The sequence below is a fragment of the Anomaloglossus baeobatrachus genome, chromosome 6 (assembly GCF_048569485.1).
Source record: "Anomaloglossus baeobatrachus isolate aAnoBae1 chromosome 6, aAnoBae1.hap1, whole genome shotgun sequence".
Lineage (NCBI taxonomy): Eukaryota > Metazoa > Chordata > Amphibia > Anura > Aromobatidae > Anomaloglossus > Anomaloglossus baeobatrachus.
Window position 1 is genome coordinate 573,233,482 of NC_134358.1, and position 20,448 is coordinate 573,253,929.

The 20,448-nt window shown below is 45.4% G+C and overlaps 1 protein-coding gene across 1 annotated transcript in view; it reads right to left on the reverse strand.

Annotated features, from left to right (window-relative positions):
- Positions 1 to 20,448, reverse strand: part of LOC142243695 (uncharacterized) — a 541,000-nt gene that overhangs the window by 74,430 nt on the left and 446,122 nt on the right. The window contains exon 3 of the mRNA XM_075315857.1: positions 2,816 to 3,655. Coding sequence (XP_075171972.1) covers positions 2,816 to 3,655 — 840 coding nt within the window. The remainder of the gene's footprint in view (positions 1 to 2,815; positions 3,656 to 20,448) is intronic.

A 20,448-nucleotide genomic window follows, 5' to 3' on the forward strand; every position in this document is an offset into this window, starting at 1 on the left:
ATTTAACTAGCCGGCCCCCATACTTATGGCTAAGTATGGAAGCTTGCTCTCAGGGCTCACGCTTGGGATTTTATGGACCGTTTTGGGTTGGAAAGTCCTATCCCCCGTTGCACTAATGCCTCAATTCTGGAGCAGGTGGGAACAGATCATAAAGGCTTCGTTCTCCTCAGGTAAATTATCGGGTTGCCTGAAGCTACTTCCCGACCTAGGGTCCGTGTACCCCCTCGTGCCTTCGGTCCCGCACCGGTGATAGTGCTAGGTTGCCGGCTGTCCTCCTCAACAGGTCTGAGCACCCCGCCACAATCCTCTGCGACCGGGGGTCTGACTCCTCTAGGCCCAGACCACCGTCTGCAACCTAGACAGTTCCTTCAGGAGCCACCACTCCTGACTTCCTCTGAGCTCCTTTCAGCTCGAGGGCTACTTCCCAACTCTTCTCTACTGATTGACTACACTCCTCACTTCCCCTCCTGACTCCCCCAGGTGGGCAACTCTATTCCACTCAAGATGTCCACTGGTGTCTGGTGGGTGTGGTGCAGGGTGTATCTAGGGTTTGATTTGCTGTTGGAGGCAACACTATTTAGTTAGGGACCCAGAACAAAGAGGGAGGCGGAATACTGCACGGAAGGGCAGCTTGTGCAGTACCCTGTGATGACCTGATAGTCCAGGGGCGTCACACAGCCACATCTGAATTGCAGGTTCGCCCACTCAGAAGCCTTGCAGTGTGTCAATGGAATTTATAGTTCACTACCCAGCCAGCAAGCAAACACGAGTCACCTGACACAAATCACAAGACCTCCCATTCTTTGTTTTCCCCAGTACAAGATAACACAGATACACAATACCTTAAACCAGGGGTCTCAAACTCAGCTGGGTGTATGGGCCGCATATAGAAGAAAAAAACTGAGAGGGGCCGCACTCTTTGCAGGACAAAGTGACACTTTTAATAAATCCATGGGATTTTTTCTATACACCTTTGGATCACTTGTTTGCTTGTTTATTAGAACAAACCTGCACTTTGTTTAGTTAAATTATATATTATATACATATATATATATATATATATACATACATATATATATACATATATATATATACATACATATATATATATACATATATATATACACACACACACAGACACACAGACACACACACACACACACAGTACAGACCAAAAGTTTGGCCACACTTTCTCATTCAAAGAGTTCTGAGGAGGAGGATTCTGAAAATTGTAGATTCACATTGAAGGCATCAAACCTGTGAATTGGAATGAAATACTTAAAGTGTGAAACAACTGAAAATATGTCTTATATTCCAGGTTCTTCAAAGTAGCCACCTTTTGCTTTGGTTAATGCTTTGCACTCACATATAGAGACACAGGCGCATGCACGCACACATATGAAGACACACAAGCACATGTATTCATATATATGTAGGCACACAAGCACATGTATGTACACATATGTAGACACACTGGCACATGCATATATACATAGACACACAGGCACCTGAATGCGCAAACCTGAACAAGAATGCAGACAGGGACAAGCATGCATGCAGGCACATGAACGCAGATATGCACATGCACACATAGGCAAGCGCAGTAATGTATAGACATACACACATTTATACAAAAAAAAGTCTTACAAACGAACATATAAATATACACATACATACCCACATATTTGGAGAGTTTTTACCTCCTCCGGCTTGTCTCCCATCTGGCTCGCAGCTCTATTGATGATCCTCTCCTGCGGGAAGTAGCAGTGCAGGGCGCACTGTGTGATGTCACAATTAGCAGACGTGGCCGCGTCTGTTATGTGGCACTCCCGGGATGGCACACAAACAGTTCAAGGCACTTTGTAGTCCTGATTGATGTAGAAACAAGTGGCTCCGCGGACCTGCACAATGGACGTTGGGGCCGCTCAGCCCAGAGCCCCCTACCATAGCCCAGCCCTATATGAAGCACATGGAGCCCAATGGGAACCCGGGACCACCCGGGGGATCACGCAGGGCCCCAGTGGGCCAGTCCGACCCGGACTGTAGTCATAGGCGACGGGGAAATACAGTGAGCGATGACGCGGATATTAAGGCTATGTTCACATGTTGCATTTTTGCGTTTTTAATTTTAAAGAGTTTGATGAAAAGGAAAATCTGATTTTATAGTCCCAGCAAAAGCGAGGAGATTTCATAAATCTAATCCACACGATGGACAAAGCCTAAGGAGTGAAGGTCATTTTTTTTCACTTTATTAATTTTCCTTATACAAGTCATTATCCAGGAAAGAAAGTTTCTTAACATTTTGTCCTTTAAAATCTATTTTATCTTTGGTTTTCCATGTTTTATCGTCAGTCCGTAAAAGTGGCCTAATACTCGGACAACATTGTTCTCAACCGCGACCTGGGAGTCAGAGATGTGTCTGGATGTCTTCCCTATGCTGTTCCTATTCCATTTCAGTGCGGTTTCCATCCATTTCAGTGATTTTCAAGGGAGGTGGGTCTGACGGAAAAATGCTCAAGTTTCCAATTGAATTCCATTATGCGCGTTACTCAAGAAGAACACCTGAGCATTATAGTGCTCGCTCATCACTAAACATATTATGAAACTATTTTTTATATATTATAAAACAATCCACCTTCCCTGTAAGAGTATCACTCAAGGAAGGTAAAAGTATCATGGAAACCTAAGGTCTCAAAATATCCTGTACTTTTGATACAATCTAACTAATTAAAGGCTTTTCAGTGTAAATTTTATTATGCTTGTAAAGAAGTGATTTCTGAATAAACTAGTTATGAAATTCTGAACATGAAAATACCTTCTCCCCTGTGTGAATTCTCTCATGTTTAACAAGAGCTGATTTATTAGCAAAACATTTCTCACATTCTGAACATGAATATGGCTTCTCCCCTGTGTGAATTCTCTCATGCGTAACAAGAAGTGCTTTCTGAGCAAAACATTTCCCACATTCTGAACATGAAAATGGCTTCTCTCCTGTGTGAATTCTCTCATGTGTAACAAGAGCTGATTTCTGAGCAAAACATTTCCCACATTCTGAACAGGAATATGGCTTCTCCCCTGTGTGAATTCTCTCATGTGTAACAAGATCTGATTTATTGCTAAAACATTTCCAACATTCAAAACATGAATGTGCTTTCTCCCCTGTGTGAATTCTCACATGTGTAACAAGACTTGATTTATTTGTAAAACATTTCCCACATTCTGAACATGAATATGGCTTCTCTCCTGTGTGAATTCTCACATGTGTAACAAGACTTGATTTCATAGTAAAACATTTTCCACATTCTGAACATGAATATGTCTTCTCCCCTGTATGAAATCTCCGATGCCTAATAAGATGTGATTTATTAGTAAAACATTTCTCACATTCTGAACATGAATATGGCTTCTCCTCTGTGTGAATTCTCACATGTGTAACAAGATTTTGTTTACTAGTAAAACATTTCCCGCATTCTGAACATGAATATGGCTTCTCCCCTGTGTGAATTCTCTTATGTGTAACAAGAGCTGATTTCTGAGAAAAACATTTCTCACATTCTGAACAGGAATATGGCTTCTCTCCTGTGTGAATTCTCTTATGTGTAACAAGATGTGATTTATGAGTAAAACATTTCCCACATTCTGAACATGAATATGGCTTTTTCCATGTCGGAGCTGTTTTATCTTCAGCATTTCTTCTGCGACTTTTATTTTGTTTAACAGTCTGTGATGAATCCGCAGATAATACTTCATTAAAATCATCAGATGATCGATCTTTGCTGTGAATGGCTGGGGTTATATCTGAGATGTCAGGACGCTGTGTACAAGTATCTTGTGTGATACTACAATCATCTGCTTTAGATTTTAAAAATATTAGACGTCCTTCAGAGCTCCTGGTACAGTCATCTGCCAAGAAAAACACTGATATTATTTTAGAATAATTAACTGTAAATATTATATATCTAAATATAACAAATATTAAAAAAAAAAATTCCACACAAACTGCAAGGTACATAGCAAAACTATATTATTAACTAATTACTTGGAGCAAACATTGCATAAACCATTAATTCTACTAGTGTTCTAGATCATTGACCAGAGCGATAACCTGTTTCCCGTTCAACCACCGCTGAGGGAAACAGTTGTCATGTGGCAGTAGACAGGGTCGGATTAAGGTTGGTGGGGGCCCCTGGGCAGAAAATCTGGTGGGGGCCCCATAACGTTAACATTTTTAGCCAGAACAGTAGAGCGCGAACCGTAGCATTTAGATATAAATCCAATGAACATTTATCTTATCCTGTTCTGCCACATTCAGATTTACAGTACTACAATACAGATACAGTCCAGGATCACTCACAGCCGTCACATATACACACAGTACAATACAGACACAGTCCAGGATAACTCACATTCGTCACTTATACACAGAAAGTAGAGTTAGGCTATGTGCGCACGTTGCGTTTGTCCCTGCAGAAATTTCTGCAATTTGAACAGCTCACATGCGCTTCAAATCGCTGCAGAAAGAGTCCGTAATGAAAAGCCAATTTCATGCGCTCTGAGTGCAGCCCCTCCCATAGACAGAGCAGGGGCTGCATCCAAAGCACATGAAAGAAGTGACACGTCACTTCTTAGAACGCAGCGCTTCAGGCAGCAGCCGAATCGCTGCGCTCTATTAGACCACGTGTGCACGGCTCCTGCATAATCTTCATAGATTGTGCTGAGGACGCAGGACGCATGCAGTTACGCTGCGGTGCAGATCGCAGCGTAACTGCATGCAAATACGCAACGTGCGTACAGAACCTTACTCACATATTTTTTTATTGATCCCAATGTTAAGGCAGCCCGGGCCGGCTCCAGGTTTTTGTGGCCTCCGGGTGAAAGTCTCAGTGGGCCCCATCGACACGCAAATACACATACAGGCATACGTACATACATATTTGAAGACAAATTCAGAAAAATACATATAAACAGACAAATATATGCACAGTCATATACACTGACATACATGCAGACACAGACGCATTAGGGCTCGTGCGCACGTTGCGTAATTCCATGCATTTATGCTGCGTATAGCACTGCAGTGTAAATGCATGCGTCCTGCGTCCCCAGCACGATCTATGTAGATTGTGCATGATACGTGCGCACGTTGCTTTTATGAACGCAGCGATTTGGATGCTAAAATGTTGACCCAAATCTGTGCGTTCATAAAATGAGCATGTCAATTATTCCGTGCGCTTTGGATGCAGCTCCCGCTTTGTCTATGGCGGGGGCAGCAGCCAGAGCGCATGAAATCGGCTTTTTTTGTAAAGAAAACCTGCATCCATTATGCAGTGTTTCTGCAGCGATTTGACGCGCACATGTGCTGTCAAATCGCTGCAGAATATTCAGCAGTTACGTGCGCATGAGCCTTTACAGGTATTAATATGGGGAAATCGCCAGCAGCCTCACTCACCTCTCCCGCTTGTTTCCGTCCAGCTCCTTTAGGACATGTGGCTGTGTTTCACGATGGCTGTCACTAACAGACATGACTGCACACTGACAGCACTGCTGTATATACATCACAGGAGGGGCTGGGGGCTACAATATATACATTACAGGAGGGGCAGGGGGCATAGACGTTACTGGAGTGGCAAACAGCTCTGGTGGTGTACTCATTACTGGGATGGGTGACATAGCGCTCTGTGGGACCCATATAGTTCTGGGGGGCTGCACAGACTGCTTCTTGCACACACAGCTCTGACACACACACACACACACACACACACACACACACACAGCTCTGACACACACACACACAGCTCTGACACACACACAGCTCTGACACACACAGCTCTGACACACACACACACACAGCTCTGACACACACACACACACACAGCTCTGACACACACACACACACACAGCTCTGACACACACACACACACAGCTCTGACACACACACACACACACAGCTCTGACACACACACACACACAGCTCTGACACACACACACACAGCTCTGACACACACACACACACACACACCGCTCTGACACACACACACACACACACACACACACAGCTCTGACACACACACACACACAGCTCTGACACACACACACACACACAGCTCTGACACACACACACACACACACCGCTCTGACACACACACACACACACCGCTCTGACACACATACACACACAGAGCTCTGACACACATACACACACACACAGCTCTGACACACACACAGCTCTGACACACACACAGCTCTGACACACACACAGCTCTGACACACACACAGCTCTGACACACACACAGCTCTGACACACACACACACAGCTCTGACACACACACACACAGCTCTGACACACATACACACACACACAGCTCTGACACACATACACACACACACACAGCTCTGACACACATACACACACAGCTGACACACATACACACAGAGCTCTGACACACACATACAGCTCTGACACACACATACAGCTCTGACACACACATACAGCTCTGACACACACATACAGCTCTGACACACACTATGCACCCACCCATCACCCCCTACACACACACACACAATGCACCCCCCATCACCCCCTACACACACAATGCACCCCCCTTTACCCCTACACACACACACAATGCACCCCCCATCACCCCTACACACACAATGCACCCCCCTTTACCTCTACACACACAATGCACCCCCCATCACCCCCTACAAACACACACACAATGCACCCCCCATCACCCCCTACACACACAATGCACCCCCCATCACCCCCTACAAACACACACACACACACACACACACACAAATACAATGCACCCCCCATTACTCCCCACACACAAAACACACATACAATGCACCCCCCATCACCCCCTACAAACACACACACACAAATACAATGCACCCACCATTCCTCCCTACACACACACACACACACACACACACACAAATACAATGCACCCCCCATTACTCCACCCACACAAAACACATACAATGCACCCACCCATCACGCCCTACACACACAATGCATCTCCCCATCACCCCCTACACACACAATGCATCCCCCCATAACCCCCCCCACACACACACACATTGCACCCCCCATTAACCCTCCCCACACACACAATACAATGCAACCCTCATCACCCCCTACACACACAAATCACACTGCCCCATCCCTACACACTCCTGCCTCCCCCCCTCCCTCGGAATACAGTGCTCCTCCTCTGCCTGCCACAAAGCTGTGTTCCTTCAGAAATGTTCCCCGTTATGTGTCCTCAGCCCCTCCCCACTCATCATCATTAATTAAACCTGTCTCTTCGGCTCCTTCATGGAGCGCTTACCATCTGACGTCCCCTGTGTGCCGGCGCCCGCAGCACTGTGATGACGTCAGCAAGGTGCTGATCTCATCACGTTGCTGCACGTCGGGGGCGGGGCCCAGTCCCGGCGCGCTGTTCAAATGTATTTACGTCTGAAAGACGCAAATACATTTGAATAGGAAGAAGGAGGAAGCTGCGAGCACCGGCTCCGGCTCCGCTGCGCTCCTCTGCATTGTGTGCATGCCGGGCACACAGCAGAGCCGGCACAGCACAGCGCTGCCTCCTGCTGCAGCTAGTGTGTCGGGCCTGCATGCACACACTGCGGAGGAGCGTGGCTGCACATACAGCAGCCCATTACACCGTGCCTCTGCTTCTAGGAGGGGGGGCAGGTGCCCCCCAGCCCCTCGCTGGGTACGCCCATGACGGCCGCAGGCCCGCAGCACATAGCAGGGAGCTCATTGGCACACCTCCGACCCCGGAAGTGCAAGCGCTGATACTTCCGGGGTCATTCAGCGTCCTGTGCCCGCAGTTTGTTTTTGCGTCTTAAAGACGCAGATACAAATAAATGCCGGTGCACCACCCCCCCCCACCCCACCCTCCGAAAACACAGCTGATTTATTAGACTGTCTTTACGGAGGGGGAGAGGGTGTGAAGAAAAAAAAATGCTGACAAGTATGGCCCTGGTGGTGGGGGCCCCCTTAGAAGATCTTTTGGTGGGGGCCCCTGGGCTGGAGCCCCGCCTGCCCCGCCTATAATCCGGCCCTGGCAGTAGATCAGCTCCAGAATTACTATAGCCGCTGTGAGTTAGGAGATGTATAATGCATTGTTTGTGCGGACACTGAGGACTGATAAATGTGCATTGTACTGTGTACTCTGCTGCCATCTACTGGCTAATGTGTGGGTATGAACATTAGGTATTCCTGGTCGTCCTACAGCAGCACACAGTGGGAACTGACAAGCAATAGGTGACTTATAAATCCCTTGGGTTGGGAATAGGACCGTGCAGCTTGTTCTAGCACTTTTGTGCCAAAGGCTGAACCATCTGTAGCAGAGGTGTCCAGATGGTAGTGCTTTGTGAACATGGAGACCGATGACCAGGTTGCAGCTGTGCAGAATGATCCAGAGGTACGTGCGCCAACTCAGCACAAGATGCAAAGGTAGATCAGGTGGAATGGGCTCTGAATGGAAGTGGTGGTTCCTGATGATTATCACTTGGTTGCAGGGGTGGGATTCAGACGGTTCTGTCCGGTTCTGGAGAACCGGTTGTTAAAATAGCAGCCGGTTCCCAGAACCGGCAAGAAACAGCTCTGGCGATCCGGTTCCCTGCTGTATTCATTTGTGTTAGTGTCTCTTTAAGACACTAGCACAAATGAATCTGCATACCTCCGCGCCGCACTTCCTGGTTCAGTGCAGCCTGTCGGCTCCCTGACCCGGCGTGCAGTGACGCGATGATGCTGCAGACACAGGTCACGGCAGTGAGAGGAGGGAGCTCCTCCTCCTGCCGTCTGTCAGCGTCACTGTGACTGCAGAGAGCCGCGGAGGAGGACGGGAGACACAGGAGAGGCCGGTGCTGCTTGTATCAGGTAAGCCGCTCAGTGAGCCGAAGCTGCAGGGAGAGGGGCCGCATAAGATGGGAACTGTTACTATATGTGGCTATAAGGGGAGAGGAGGCCATAATAGGATGGGATCTGCAGGGGAAAAAGGGGCCATAATAGGATGGGATCTGCAGGGGAAAAAGGGGCCATAATAGGATGGGATCTGCAGGGGAGAAAGGGGCCATAATAGGATGGGATCTGCAGGGGAGAAAGGGGCCATAATAGGATGAGATCTGCAGGGGAAAAAGGGGCCATAATAGGATGGGATCTGCAGGGGAAAAGGATCACATGGGATGGGATCTGCAGGGGAGAAAGGGGCCATAATAGGATGGGATCTGCAGGGGAGAAAGGGGCCATAATGGGATGGGATCTGCAGGGGAGAAAGGGGCCATAATGGGATGAGATCTGCAGGGGAGAAAGGGGCCATAATGGGATGAGATCTGCAGGGGGGAGAGACCACATGGGATGGGATCTGCAGGAGAAAGAGGCCATAATGGGATGAGATCTGCAGGGGAGAAAGGGGCCATAATGGGATGGGATCTGCAGGGGGCAGAGACCACATGGGATGGGATCTGCAGGGGGGAGAGACCACATGGGATTGGATCTGTATAGGGTAGGTCGGCCGTTCCAATTTAGCAATAATTTTTAGTAATAATTTTTAAAAATTATAGAAAAACCGTTTAATACAATATGACTGACAGTGACGGGAACTACTGGTGCTGGACAGGAGAATGAAGTTATAGGAGGGGAAGAAGGGGAAAGAGATGATACTTTAAATTACTTGTATTTTTGGTTAAGGAAAGTATGTGAAAATGGGTGTGGCTAACAAAGTGGGTGTGGTTACAGAATGGGTGTGGTTTTCAAATAGGCGGAGTTTACAGAGAACCTGTTAAAAATTTGAATCCCACCCCTGCTTGGTTGATATTGAAAGAAGATCCTGCTTTCAGAAGAAAACCTGGCATGAGCGTCAGGGCTATGTGATCTGCCCCTATATGTAGGGAAGGTTCTCTGGATGATAATGTTTGGAAACTCTCCAAAGTGTTTGGTCATTCTAATTGCCACCAAAAATAAGGCTTTCCAGTAGAGATGTTTAGTAGATGCCTGCTCCGCCGGTTCAAAGGGAGAACCTAGTGGAGCTTTAAGAAGCAATGTTAACCCCTTAAGGACGAAGCCAGTTTTGTACTTAATGACCAGGCCATTTTTTGCAATTCTGACCAGTGTCACTTTATGAGGTCATAACTCTGGAACGCTTCAACGGATCCCGGTGATTCTGACATTGTTTTTTCGTGACATATTGTACTTCATGATAGTTATAAATTTAGAACGATATTTTTTGCTTTTATTTGTGAAAAAATCGGAAATTTGATGAAAATTTTGAAAATTTTGCAATTTTCAAACTTTTAATTTTTATGCCCTTAACCCAGAGAGTTATGTCACACAAAACAGTTAATAAATAACATTTCCCACATGTCTACTTTACATTAGCGCAATTTCTGAAACAAAATGTTTTGGGGTTAGGAAGTTAGAAGGGGTCAAAGTTCATCAGCAATTTCCCATTTTTTCAACAAAATTCACAAAACCATTTTTTTAGGGACCACATCACATTTGAAGTGACTTTGAGAGGCCTAAGTGACAGAAAATACCTAAAAGTGACACCATTCTCAAAACAGCACGCCTCAAAGTACTCAAAACCACATCCAAGAAGTTTATTAACCCTTCAGGTGCTTCACAGGAACTAAAGCAAAGTGGAATGAAAAAAAGCAAAAAATAAAATTTTACCTAAAATGTTGCTCTACCCCAAATTTATTCACTTTTAGAAGAAATAACACAACAAAATGAACCCCAAAACTTGTTACCCACTTTCTTATGAACGCGCCAATACCCCACATGTGGTCAGAAACCTTTGTTTGGACAAATGGGAGGGCTCGGAACAGAAGGAGCAATATTTGAATTTTGGAAAGCAAATTTGGCTGAAATAGATTGCGGGCACCATGTTGCATTTACATGTCCGCCAAGGTACCTAAACAGCAGAAACCCATTACAAGTGACACCATTTTGGAAACTAGACCCCTTAAGGCTTCTATCTAGGGGTATAGTGAGCATTTTGGATCCACAGGTACTTCACAGATTTTGATAACGTTACGTTGTCACATTGAAAATTTTCATTTTTTTCTCAAAAATGTTGCTTTAGCATCAATTTTTTCACTTTTTCAAGAGGTAATTCCAAAAATGTGACCCCAATGTTTGTTACCCACTTTTTTATGAGCGCGGTGATACCTCACTTGTGGTCTGAAACCTTTGTTTGGAGAAATGGGAGGGCTTGGAACGGAAGGAGCAATATTTGAATTTTGGAAAGGAAATTTGGCTGAAAAAGATTGCGGGCACCATGTCGCATTTGGAGGACCCCTAAGGTACGTAAACAGCAAAAAAACACCACAAGTGACCCCATATTGGAAACTAGGCCCCTCAAGGAATTTATCTTGATGTTTGGTGAGTACCCTGAACCCCCAGGTGCTTTACAGAAGTTTATAACGTTGAGCCATGAAAATAAAAAAATAAAATTTTACCACAAAATTGTTACTTCAACCAGGTAGCTTTTTTTTTCACAAGGGTAACAGGAAAAAAATCACCATGAAATTTATTGCGCAATTTCTCCTGAGTTTGTTGATATCTTGTATGTGGTGGAAATCAACTGTTTGGGCGCATGGCAGGGCTCAGAAGAGAAGGAGTGCCATTTGACTGCAAAATTGGCTGGAATCAATAGCGGACGCCATGTTGCATTAGGAGAGCCCCTGAGGTGCCTAAACAGTGGAGGTCCCCCACAAGTGACCCCATTCTGGAAATAAGACCCCTCAAGGCTTTAATCTAGGTGTATATTGAGCATTTTGAATCCACGAATACTTCACAGAATTTGATAAGCTTAGGTTGCCATATTGAAATTTTCATTTTTTTCACAAAAATGTTGACTTAGCGACACATTTTTCACTTTTTCAAGAGGCAACAACAAAACGTGTACCCCACAGGTTGTTATCTAATTTCTTGTGAGCGCAGGGATACCACACATGTGGCCAAAAACCTTTGTTTGGATAAATGGGAGGGCTTGGAATGGAAGGAGCACCATTTGAATTTTGGAAAAGTTGAAATAAATTGCGCGCACCATGTCACATTAGCAGGGCCCCTTGGGCACCTATACATCAGAAACCCCCCACAAGTGACCTCATTTTGGAAACTGGACCCCTCAAGGATTTTATTCAGGAGTATAGTAAACATTTTGAATCCACAGGTACTTCACAAAACTGTTGCTGTAGCAAAAAATTTCTCACTGTTAAGGGGGCTTTACACGCTGCGACATCGCTAATGCGGAGTCGTTAGGGTCACGGAATTGGTGACGCACATCCGGCCGCATTAGCGATGTTGCTGCGTGTGACACCGATGAGCGATTTTGCATCGTTGCAAAAACGTGCAAAATCGCTCATCGGTGACATGGGGGTCCATTCTCGATTATCGTTACTGCAGCAGTAACGATGTAGTTCGTCGCTCCTGCGGCAGCACACATCGCTATGTGTGACGCTGCAGGAACGAGGAACCTCTCCTTACCTGCCTCCCGGCCGCTATGAGGAAGGAAGGAGGTGGGCGGGATGTTCCGGCCACTCATCTCCGCCCCTCCGCTTCTATTGGGCGGCCGCTCAGTGACGTCACTGTGACGCCACACGGACCGCCCCCTTAGAAAGGAGGCGGTTTGCCGGTCACAGCGACGTCGCCGGGCAGGTAAGTATGTGTGACGCATCTGCGCGATGTTGTGCGGCACGGGCAGCGATTGCCCGTGTCGCACAACAGATGGGGGCGGGTGCCCACGCTAGCGATATCGGGACCGATATCGCAGCGTGTAAAGTAGCCTTTAGGCTATGTGGCCATGATCCAGCGACACGGCGTCTAGTACCCAGTGTCAGCCTCCTGCAGAAATGTGAGTGTTGTCCACGGGAGAACGCAGCTGCCCATGCCCACGATTTGGGTTCAGGCTGCTGTGGACTTTAGTTCTATTCTACCTGCAAAGAACACTCATCTCCGCAGCATAAATTGACATCCTGAGGCTCGGGAAGCTGCGCCACAGGTCGATTTATGCTGCGGAGAAAAGAAACACAGTGGGCACGGGATTTCTAAAAATCCTGCCACTGTGCTTCTACTGCACAACGCAGCGTTATGGACGCAGGGAAAACACTCTGCGCCCAAAACGTTGCAAACCCTGATTGTGGGCACACAGCGTAAAATGCTACAATGGATGAATGGATAGATGTCAAACATATATAACGTCCCACCCCCCTGCATATTCTAAGCTGGCGCCCTTTAGTGCCTTTCATGTGACACTAAAGGATGCCTAGCCTTGTATTTAGCCCAAAAAAAAAAAAAGAATTAAAATAAATGACGTGGGGTCCCCCCTATTTTTGATAGCCAGCTAGGGTAAAGCAGACAGCTGTAGCCTGCAAACCACAGCTGACAGCTTCATCTTGTCTGGTGATCAATTTGGAGGGCTCCCCAAGCTGTTTTTTTTTTTTAATTATTTATAAATAAATAATTAAAAAAAAAAAACAAACGTGGGGTCCCCCCAAATTAGATCACCAGCCAAGGTGAAGCTGACAGCTGGGGTCTGGTATTCTCAGGATGGGAAGAGCCACGGTTATTGGACTCTTCCCAGCCTAAAAATAGCAGGCCGCAGCCGCCCCAGAAGTGGCGCATCCATTAGATGCGCCAATTCTGGCGCTTCGCCCCAGCTCATCCCGCGCCCTGGTGCGTTGGCTAACGGGGTAATGAATGGGGTTGATACCAGGTGTGTAATGTCACCTGGCATCAAGCCCAGCAATTAGTTATGTCACGGCGTCTATCAGATACCCGACATAACTAATTGACAGTAATAAAAAAAAAATTGACAACAAAAAAAAATTTATTTGAAAAAACACTCCCCCAAACATTCCCTGATTGACCAATTTATTGAAAAGAAAAAAAAAATCCACAATAATCCATTTGGATGTCCTACGTCGCCTCTGGACCTTCTAGAATATGGGGGACACGTTCAGGGAACGTATCCCCCATTTTCTAGGAGGGCAGACCCTCCATTTGAGGAGAGTGGGTGCAAAGAATCTGCACCCACCCTCCCTGGGTCACAGCTGCAGACTCTGTGCAGCAGCCAGCGTCCTGAACACAGGAAGCTGTCATCTGCTCTGCACATGTGACCGGAGTCTGCAGAGAAGGAGCCGGAGGAGGGGGGCCGCGGGGGATCAGAGCTGCGACAGGTATGTATGACACCGGGGGACACCGGGGAACACCAGGGGGGGGGTAGGGGGGATCCCGGCAGGGCCTGGGGAGCAGGTTTCTGTCGTATGTGTTATGGCACATACGACAGAAACCATAGGAACAGTGGAAATGCGGCCGGCGCGCTGCTGTGATCGCCGGTGCGCGCGGCCATCTTGGATTTTCGGGAGGGGGTTGGGGGTCGGGGGGGGCACTTTGGGGACACCGGGGGACCGGAGGGAACCGGGAAAAAGATTTATTTCCCATCTGGCATGTTTGATCATGCCAGATGGGAGATAAATCATTTTTTACCGGCGCGGTCATTTACTATAACTTGATGATCGGTATACGGTGTATACCGGTCATCAGGTGAGCGGGGACCGGAAAAACCGGCCCGAATCATGATCTCCAGGGTCTCAGCTACCCCCGGCAGCTGAGACCCCGGAAATTTTCTGACTCTGGGGGGCGCTAGACCCTTTTTTCCGACCGCCGTTAAAAAGCGGCGGATCGGAAAAAGTACCCTTATTTACCGCCGTTAAAAGGCGTATCGGCGGTCGTAAAGGGGTTAAATATCACGATTGAACTGGAGCTATAAAGGGAGGACTTAGATTTTTAATAGCTTTAAAAAAAAACTTTGTAACCAAATGATGCTTTGGAAATGAGCCTCAATGGCTGAAAGCTGCAATATGAGAGTGATGAGGTTCAATCCCTTATCAAATCCTAATTGAAGGAACTGCAATACGGAGGCTATAGATTTTATATCTGCATTGTCTGACAAACACCATTCATTATAGATTCTCCATATCCTCACATTTTTGCCCATTTTGTACCTCCTGGTTTAGACCCTGCCTGACGACCATTCTCCTCTGGATTGCAGCCATTCCACAGGTCGTGACCCCCTGGACCCTGTAGGAATTCCAGATCCTTGTACATGGGTTAAAGGGTTTTGACCTTCTTGGGGTTCTGGTGAGTGGGTGGCTTGCCTTTAGTCTGTCCGTGAGTCTCCCTATGTCTGCGGTACTGGCCAGACGTCATAGCCGTGTAAGGAGCAGACGGTGAGGAGGGGCACTTCTCCTCAATTATGTTATTTTGAGGAACAAGCACTGGACCTCAGGGACAGATTCCAATCGTGGGGATATTCAAACAGATCTATAAAAAGTGGGTGTAATCGTGCTAAAAATACCAGCAGGACAAAGTTGTTAGTGGGTGGTGGCACTAAAAAAAGGAAGAAGGCGTGATTCGCTTCAATACCACATTTACCCACCAGTGGCAGGACATTCGTGGTATTTTCAATAAACATTGGGGTGTCCTTAGAACAGATAAGTGTGCTGGGTCCCAAATTACCCAATGCCCCTTTGATGGTGGCAAGAGGGGGAAAAATTTAAAAGATCACTTGGTGCACAGCCACTACACGACGAGGACAAAGCCCTTTTTGGTTTCCCTAAAAAGTAATCTGGGGTCGTTCCCATGTGGAAGCTGTAAAGCGTGCCGCAATATGAGGGTATGTGCGCACGTTGCTTTTTACCTGCTTTTTCTTCTGCGCTGTTTAATGCCAAAATGGATGTGTTCTTCTATTCAAGCAAAGTCTATGGGAATTTGGGTTTCTTGTTCACACTATGTTGTTCAAAATGCTGCCTTTTTGTGGCAGAACTTTGGTCAAAAACTCAGCTTTTCAAAGAAGCAACATGTCAATTGTTTTTGCCATTTGGGTTTTGCACTGCAAAGCTGAGTTTTTGACCAAAGTTCTGCCACAAAAAGGCAGCATTTTGAACAACATAGTGTGAACAAGAAACCCAAATTCCCATAGACTTTGCTTGAATAGAAGAACACATCCATTTTGGCATTAAACAGCGCAGAAGAAAAAGCAGCAAAAAAGCAGGTAAAAAGCAGGTAAAAAGCAACGTGCGCACATACCCTGATACGCGCCAATACTTTTGCATCGTCTGATGGGAGTAGGTCCTATGTGAGACATCATATTACCTGCCGGACATCTAATATCATCTACTATATGAAATATACATGTAACCTAATTTACGTGGGTCTCACATCGCGGGACCTCCGCATACGTGTGAGGGAACACATGAGAGATATCATAGCGGCACAGGAGGCAACTGACATGAGCCTCCTGAAAACACCACGACACTTTAAATCATGCCACAGATGTAACCCGGACAAAATTACAACTCATGGGTATTGATGTATTTCATTTGGTCCTGCGAGGGGGTGACTAGAAGAAATCTCTGGCCAGACGGGAGCGTGAGTGGATTGTCAGATTAGACACAGTCAAACCATTGGGACTAAACGATAAACTTAGTTTTGCACCTTCTTATAGTGGGTCAGTCCCTGGATCCATTCACACTCGCCTCCTTCATCTCCTCATCATTAACTTATATCCCTAACAATCTGGACTACTGTTGGTACATGGGAGAGAGATAGAAATAATATATATATATATATATATATATATATATATATATATATATATATACACACACATATATATACATATATATATATATATATATATATATATATATATATATATATATATATATACATACATACATACATACATACATATATATATATATCTATATATATATATATATATATACACACACACACACACATATACATATATATACATATACATATATATATGTATACACACACACAGTCATATGAAAAAGTTTGGGCACCCCTATTAATGTTAATCTTTTTTCTTTATAACAATTTGGGTTTTTGCTATTTCAGTTTCATATATCTAATAACTGATGGACTGAGGAATATTTCTGGATTGAAATGAGGTTTCTTGTACTAACAGAAAATGTGCAATCCGCATTTAAACTAAATTTGACAGGTGCATAAGTATGGGCACCCTTATCAATTTCTTGATTTGAACACTCCTAACTACGTTTTACTGACTTAGTAAAGCACTAAATTGGTTTTGTAACCTCATTGAGCTTTGAGCTTCATAGGCAGGTGTATCCAATCATGAGAAAAGGTATTTAAGGTGGCCACTTGCAAGTTGTTCTCCTATGTGAATCTCCTATGAAGAGTGGCATCATGGGCTCCTCAAAACAACTCTCAAATGATCTGAAAACAAAGATTATTCAGCATAGTTGTTCAGGGGAAGGTACAAAAAGTTGTCTCAGAGATTTAAACTGTCAGTTTCCACTGTGAGGAACATAGTAAGGAAATGGAAGAACACAGGTACAGTTCTTGTTACGCCCAGAAGTGGCAGGCCAAGAAAAATATCAGAAAGGCAGAGAAGAAGAATGGTGAGAACAGTCAAGGACAATCCACAGACCACCTCCAAAGACCTGCAGCATCATCTTGCTGCAGATGGTGTCAATGTGCATCGGTCAACAATACAGCGCACGTTGCACAAGGAGAAGCTGTATGGGAGAGTGATGCGAAAGAAGCCATTTCTGCAAGCACGCCACAAACAGAGTCGCCTGAGGTATGAAAAAGCACATTTGGACAAGCCAGTTACATTTTGGACGAAGGTCCTGTGCACTGATGAAACAAAGATTGAGTTGGTTGGTCATACAAAAAGGCGCTATGCATGGAGGCAAAAAAAACACAGAATTACAAGAAAAGCACTTGCTACCCACAGTAAAATTTGGTGGAGGTTCCATCATGCTTTGGGGCTGTGTGGCCAATGCCGGCCCCGGGAATCTTGTTAAAGTTGAGGGTCGCATGGATTCAACTCAGTATCAGCAGATTCTTGACAATAATGTGCAAGAATCAGTGACGAAGTTGAAGTTACGCAGGGGATGGATATTTCAGCAAGACAATGATCCATAACACCGCTCCAAATCTACTCAGGCATTCATGCAGAGGAACAATTACAATGTTCTGGAATTGCCATCCCAGTCCCCAGACCTGAATATCATTGAACATCTGTGGGACGATGTGAAGCGGCTGTCCATGCTCGGCGACCATCAAACTTAACTGAACTGGAATTGTTTTGTAAACAGGAATGGTCAAATCTACCTTCATCCAGGAACTCATTAAAAGCTACAGGAAGCGACTAGAGGCTGGGATTTCTGCAAAAGGAGGATCTACAAAATATTAATGTCACTTTTATGTTGAGGTGCCCATACTTTTGCACCGGTCAAATTTAGTTTAAATGCAGAATGCACATTTTCTGTTCGTACAATAAACCTCATTTCAATTCAGAAATATTACTCAGTCCATCAGTTATTAGATATATGAAACTGAAATAGCAAAAACCCAAATTGTTATAAAGAAAAAAGGTTGACATTAATAGGGGTGCCCAAACTTTTTCATATGACTGTATATACACACAGTACAGACCAAACGTTTGGACACACCTTCTCATCGCTAGAACAACTGTTAAGAGGAGACTTTGTGCAGCAGCCTTCATGGTAAAATAGCTGCTAGGAAACCGCTGCTAAGGACAGGCAACAAGCAGAAGAGACACAAAGAATGGACATTAGACCAGTGGAAATCTGTGCTTTGGTCTGATGAGTCCAAATTTGAGATCTTTGGATCCAACCACCGTGTCTTTGTAGAAAAGGTGAACGGATGGACTCTACATGGCTGGTTCCCACCGTGAAGCATGGAGGAGGAGGTGTGATGGTGTGCGGGGGCTTTGCTGGTGACACTGTTGGGGATTTATTCAAAATTGAAGACATACAGAACCAGCATGGCTACCACAGCATCTTGCAGTGGCATGCTATTCCATCCGGTTTGCGTTTAGTTGGACCATCATTTATTTTTCAACAGGACAATGTCCCCAAACACACCTCCAGGCTGTGTAAGGGCTATGTGACTAAGAAGGAGAGTGATGGGGTGCTACGCCAGATGACCTGACCTCCACAGTCACCAGACCTGAACCCAATCAAGATGGTTTGGGGTGAGCTGGACCTCATAGTGAAGGCAAAAGGGCCAACAAGTGCTAAGCATCTCTGGGAACTCCTTCAAGATTGTTGGAAAACCATTTCCGGTGACTGCCTCTTGAAGCTCATCAAGAGAATGCCAAGAGTGTGCAAAGCAGTAATCACAGCAAAAGGTGGCGACTGTGAAGAACCTAGAATATAAGACATATTTTCAGTTGTTTCACACTTTTTTGTTAAGTATTTCATTCCACATGTGGTAATTCATAGTTTTGATGCCTTCAATGTGAATCTACAATTTTCAATCATGGAAATAAAGAAAACTCTTTGAATAGGGAGGTGTGTCCAAACATTTGGTCTGTACTGTATATTACATAGCTATAGATATATATCTAATATATAAAGCTGAATGTATGTGTGTATGTATATATGTCCGGGATTGGCATCTGCACCGTCGCAGCTACAGCCACACAATTTTGCACACACACACTTCTGGACCCCGAGAGCGTCATAGGCTATGTTGTGAGGCGAAATTTTAACCCCGCGCCTTCCAATTTCCAATTTAACAATCAATTTTGCCCTTATCTACATAATGGGGAAAAAGTGAAACGAAAAGTGTATCCGCACCGTCGCATCTACAATCACAAAATTTTGCACAGACACCTCATGTGACCAAGGGAACGTCGTAGACTATGTTTTGACAGGAAAATTTAACCCCGCGCTTTACAGTTACTCTCCAAAAAACATGCCTTCATTAAAGTAAATGGAGCCTGGAACTACAGGAGCTGTGATTGGTTGCTAAAGACATTCATAGTATAAGAAGCTTATGTGTGAGGTAATAAGATGTCGGTGGGGAGATGGATAGAGAGAGACAGACAGAGACAGACAGAGAGAGAGACAGACGGTGAAAAAGAGAGACAGACCTGGAAGGAGACAGACCTGGAAGGAGACAGACCTGGAAGGAGACAGACCTGGAAGGAGACAGACCTGGAAGGAGACAGACCTGGAAGGAGACAGACAGACATGCAGACAGGGACAGAGACAGGCAGACAGGGAAGGAGGAGACAGCCAGAGAGACAGACAAAGATAGATGGGGAAAGACTCAGACCTTGATAAAAACAGACGGGGAAAGAGACAGAGAAATAGAGACAGAAAGACAGGCAGACAGGGAAAGAGACAGACAGGAAAAGACACAGACAGAGACAGGGAGACAGACGTGGAAAGAGACAGACGTGGAAAGAGACAGACGTGGAAAGAGACAGACGTGGAAAGAGACAGACATGGAAAGAGACAGACATGGAAAGAGACAGACGGAGCACATTACTTGGCCAATTTAGTTAAATCTGTGTGGAATATCTGTGGTATTGAAATATATGTTGTGAAATGCTT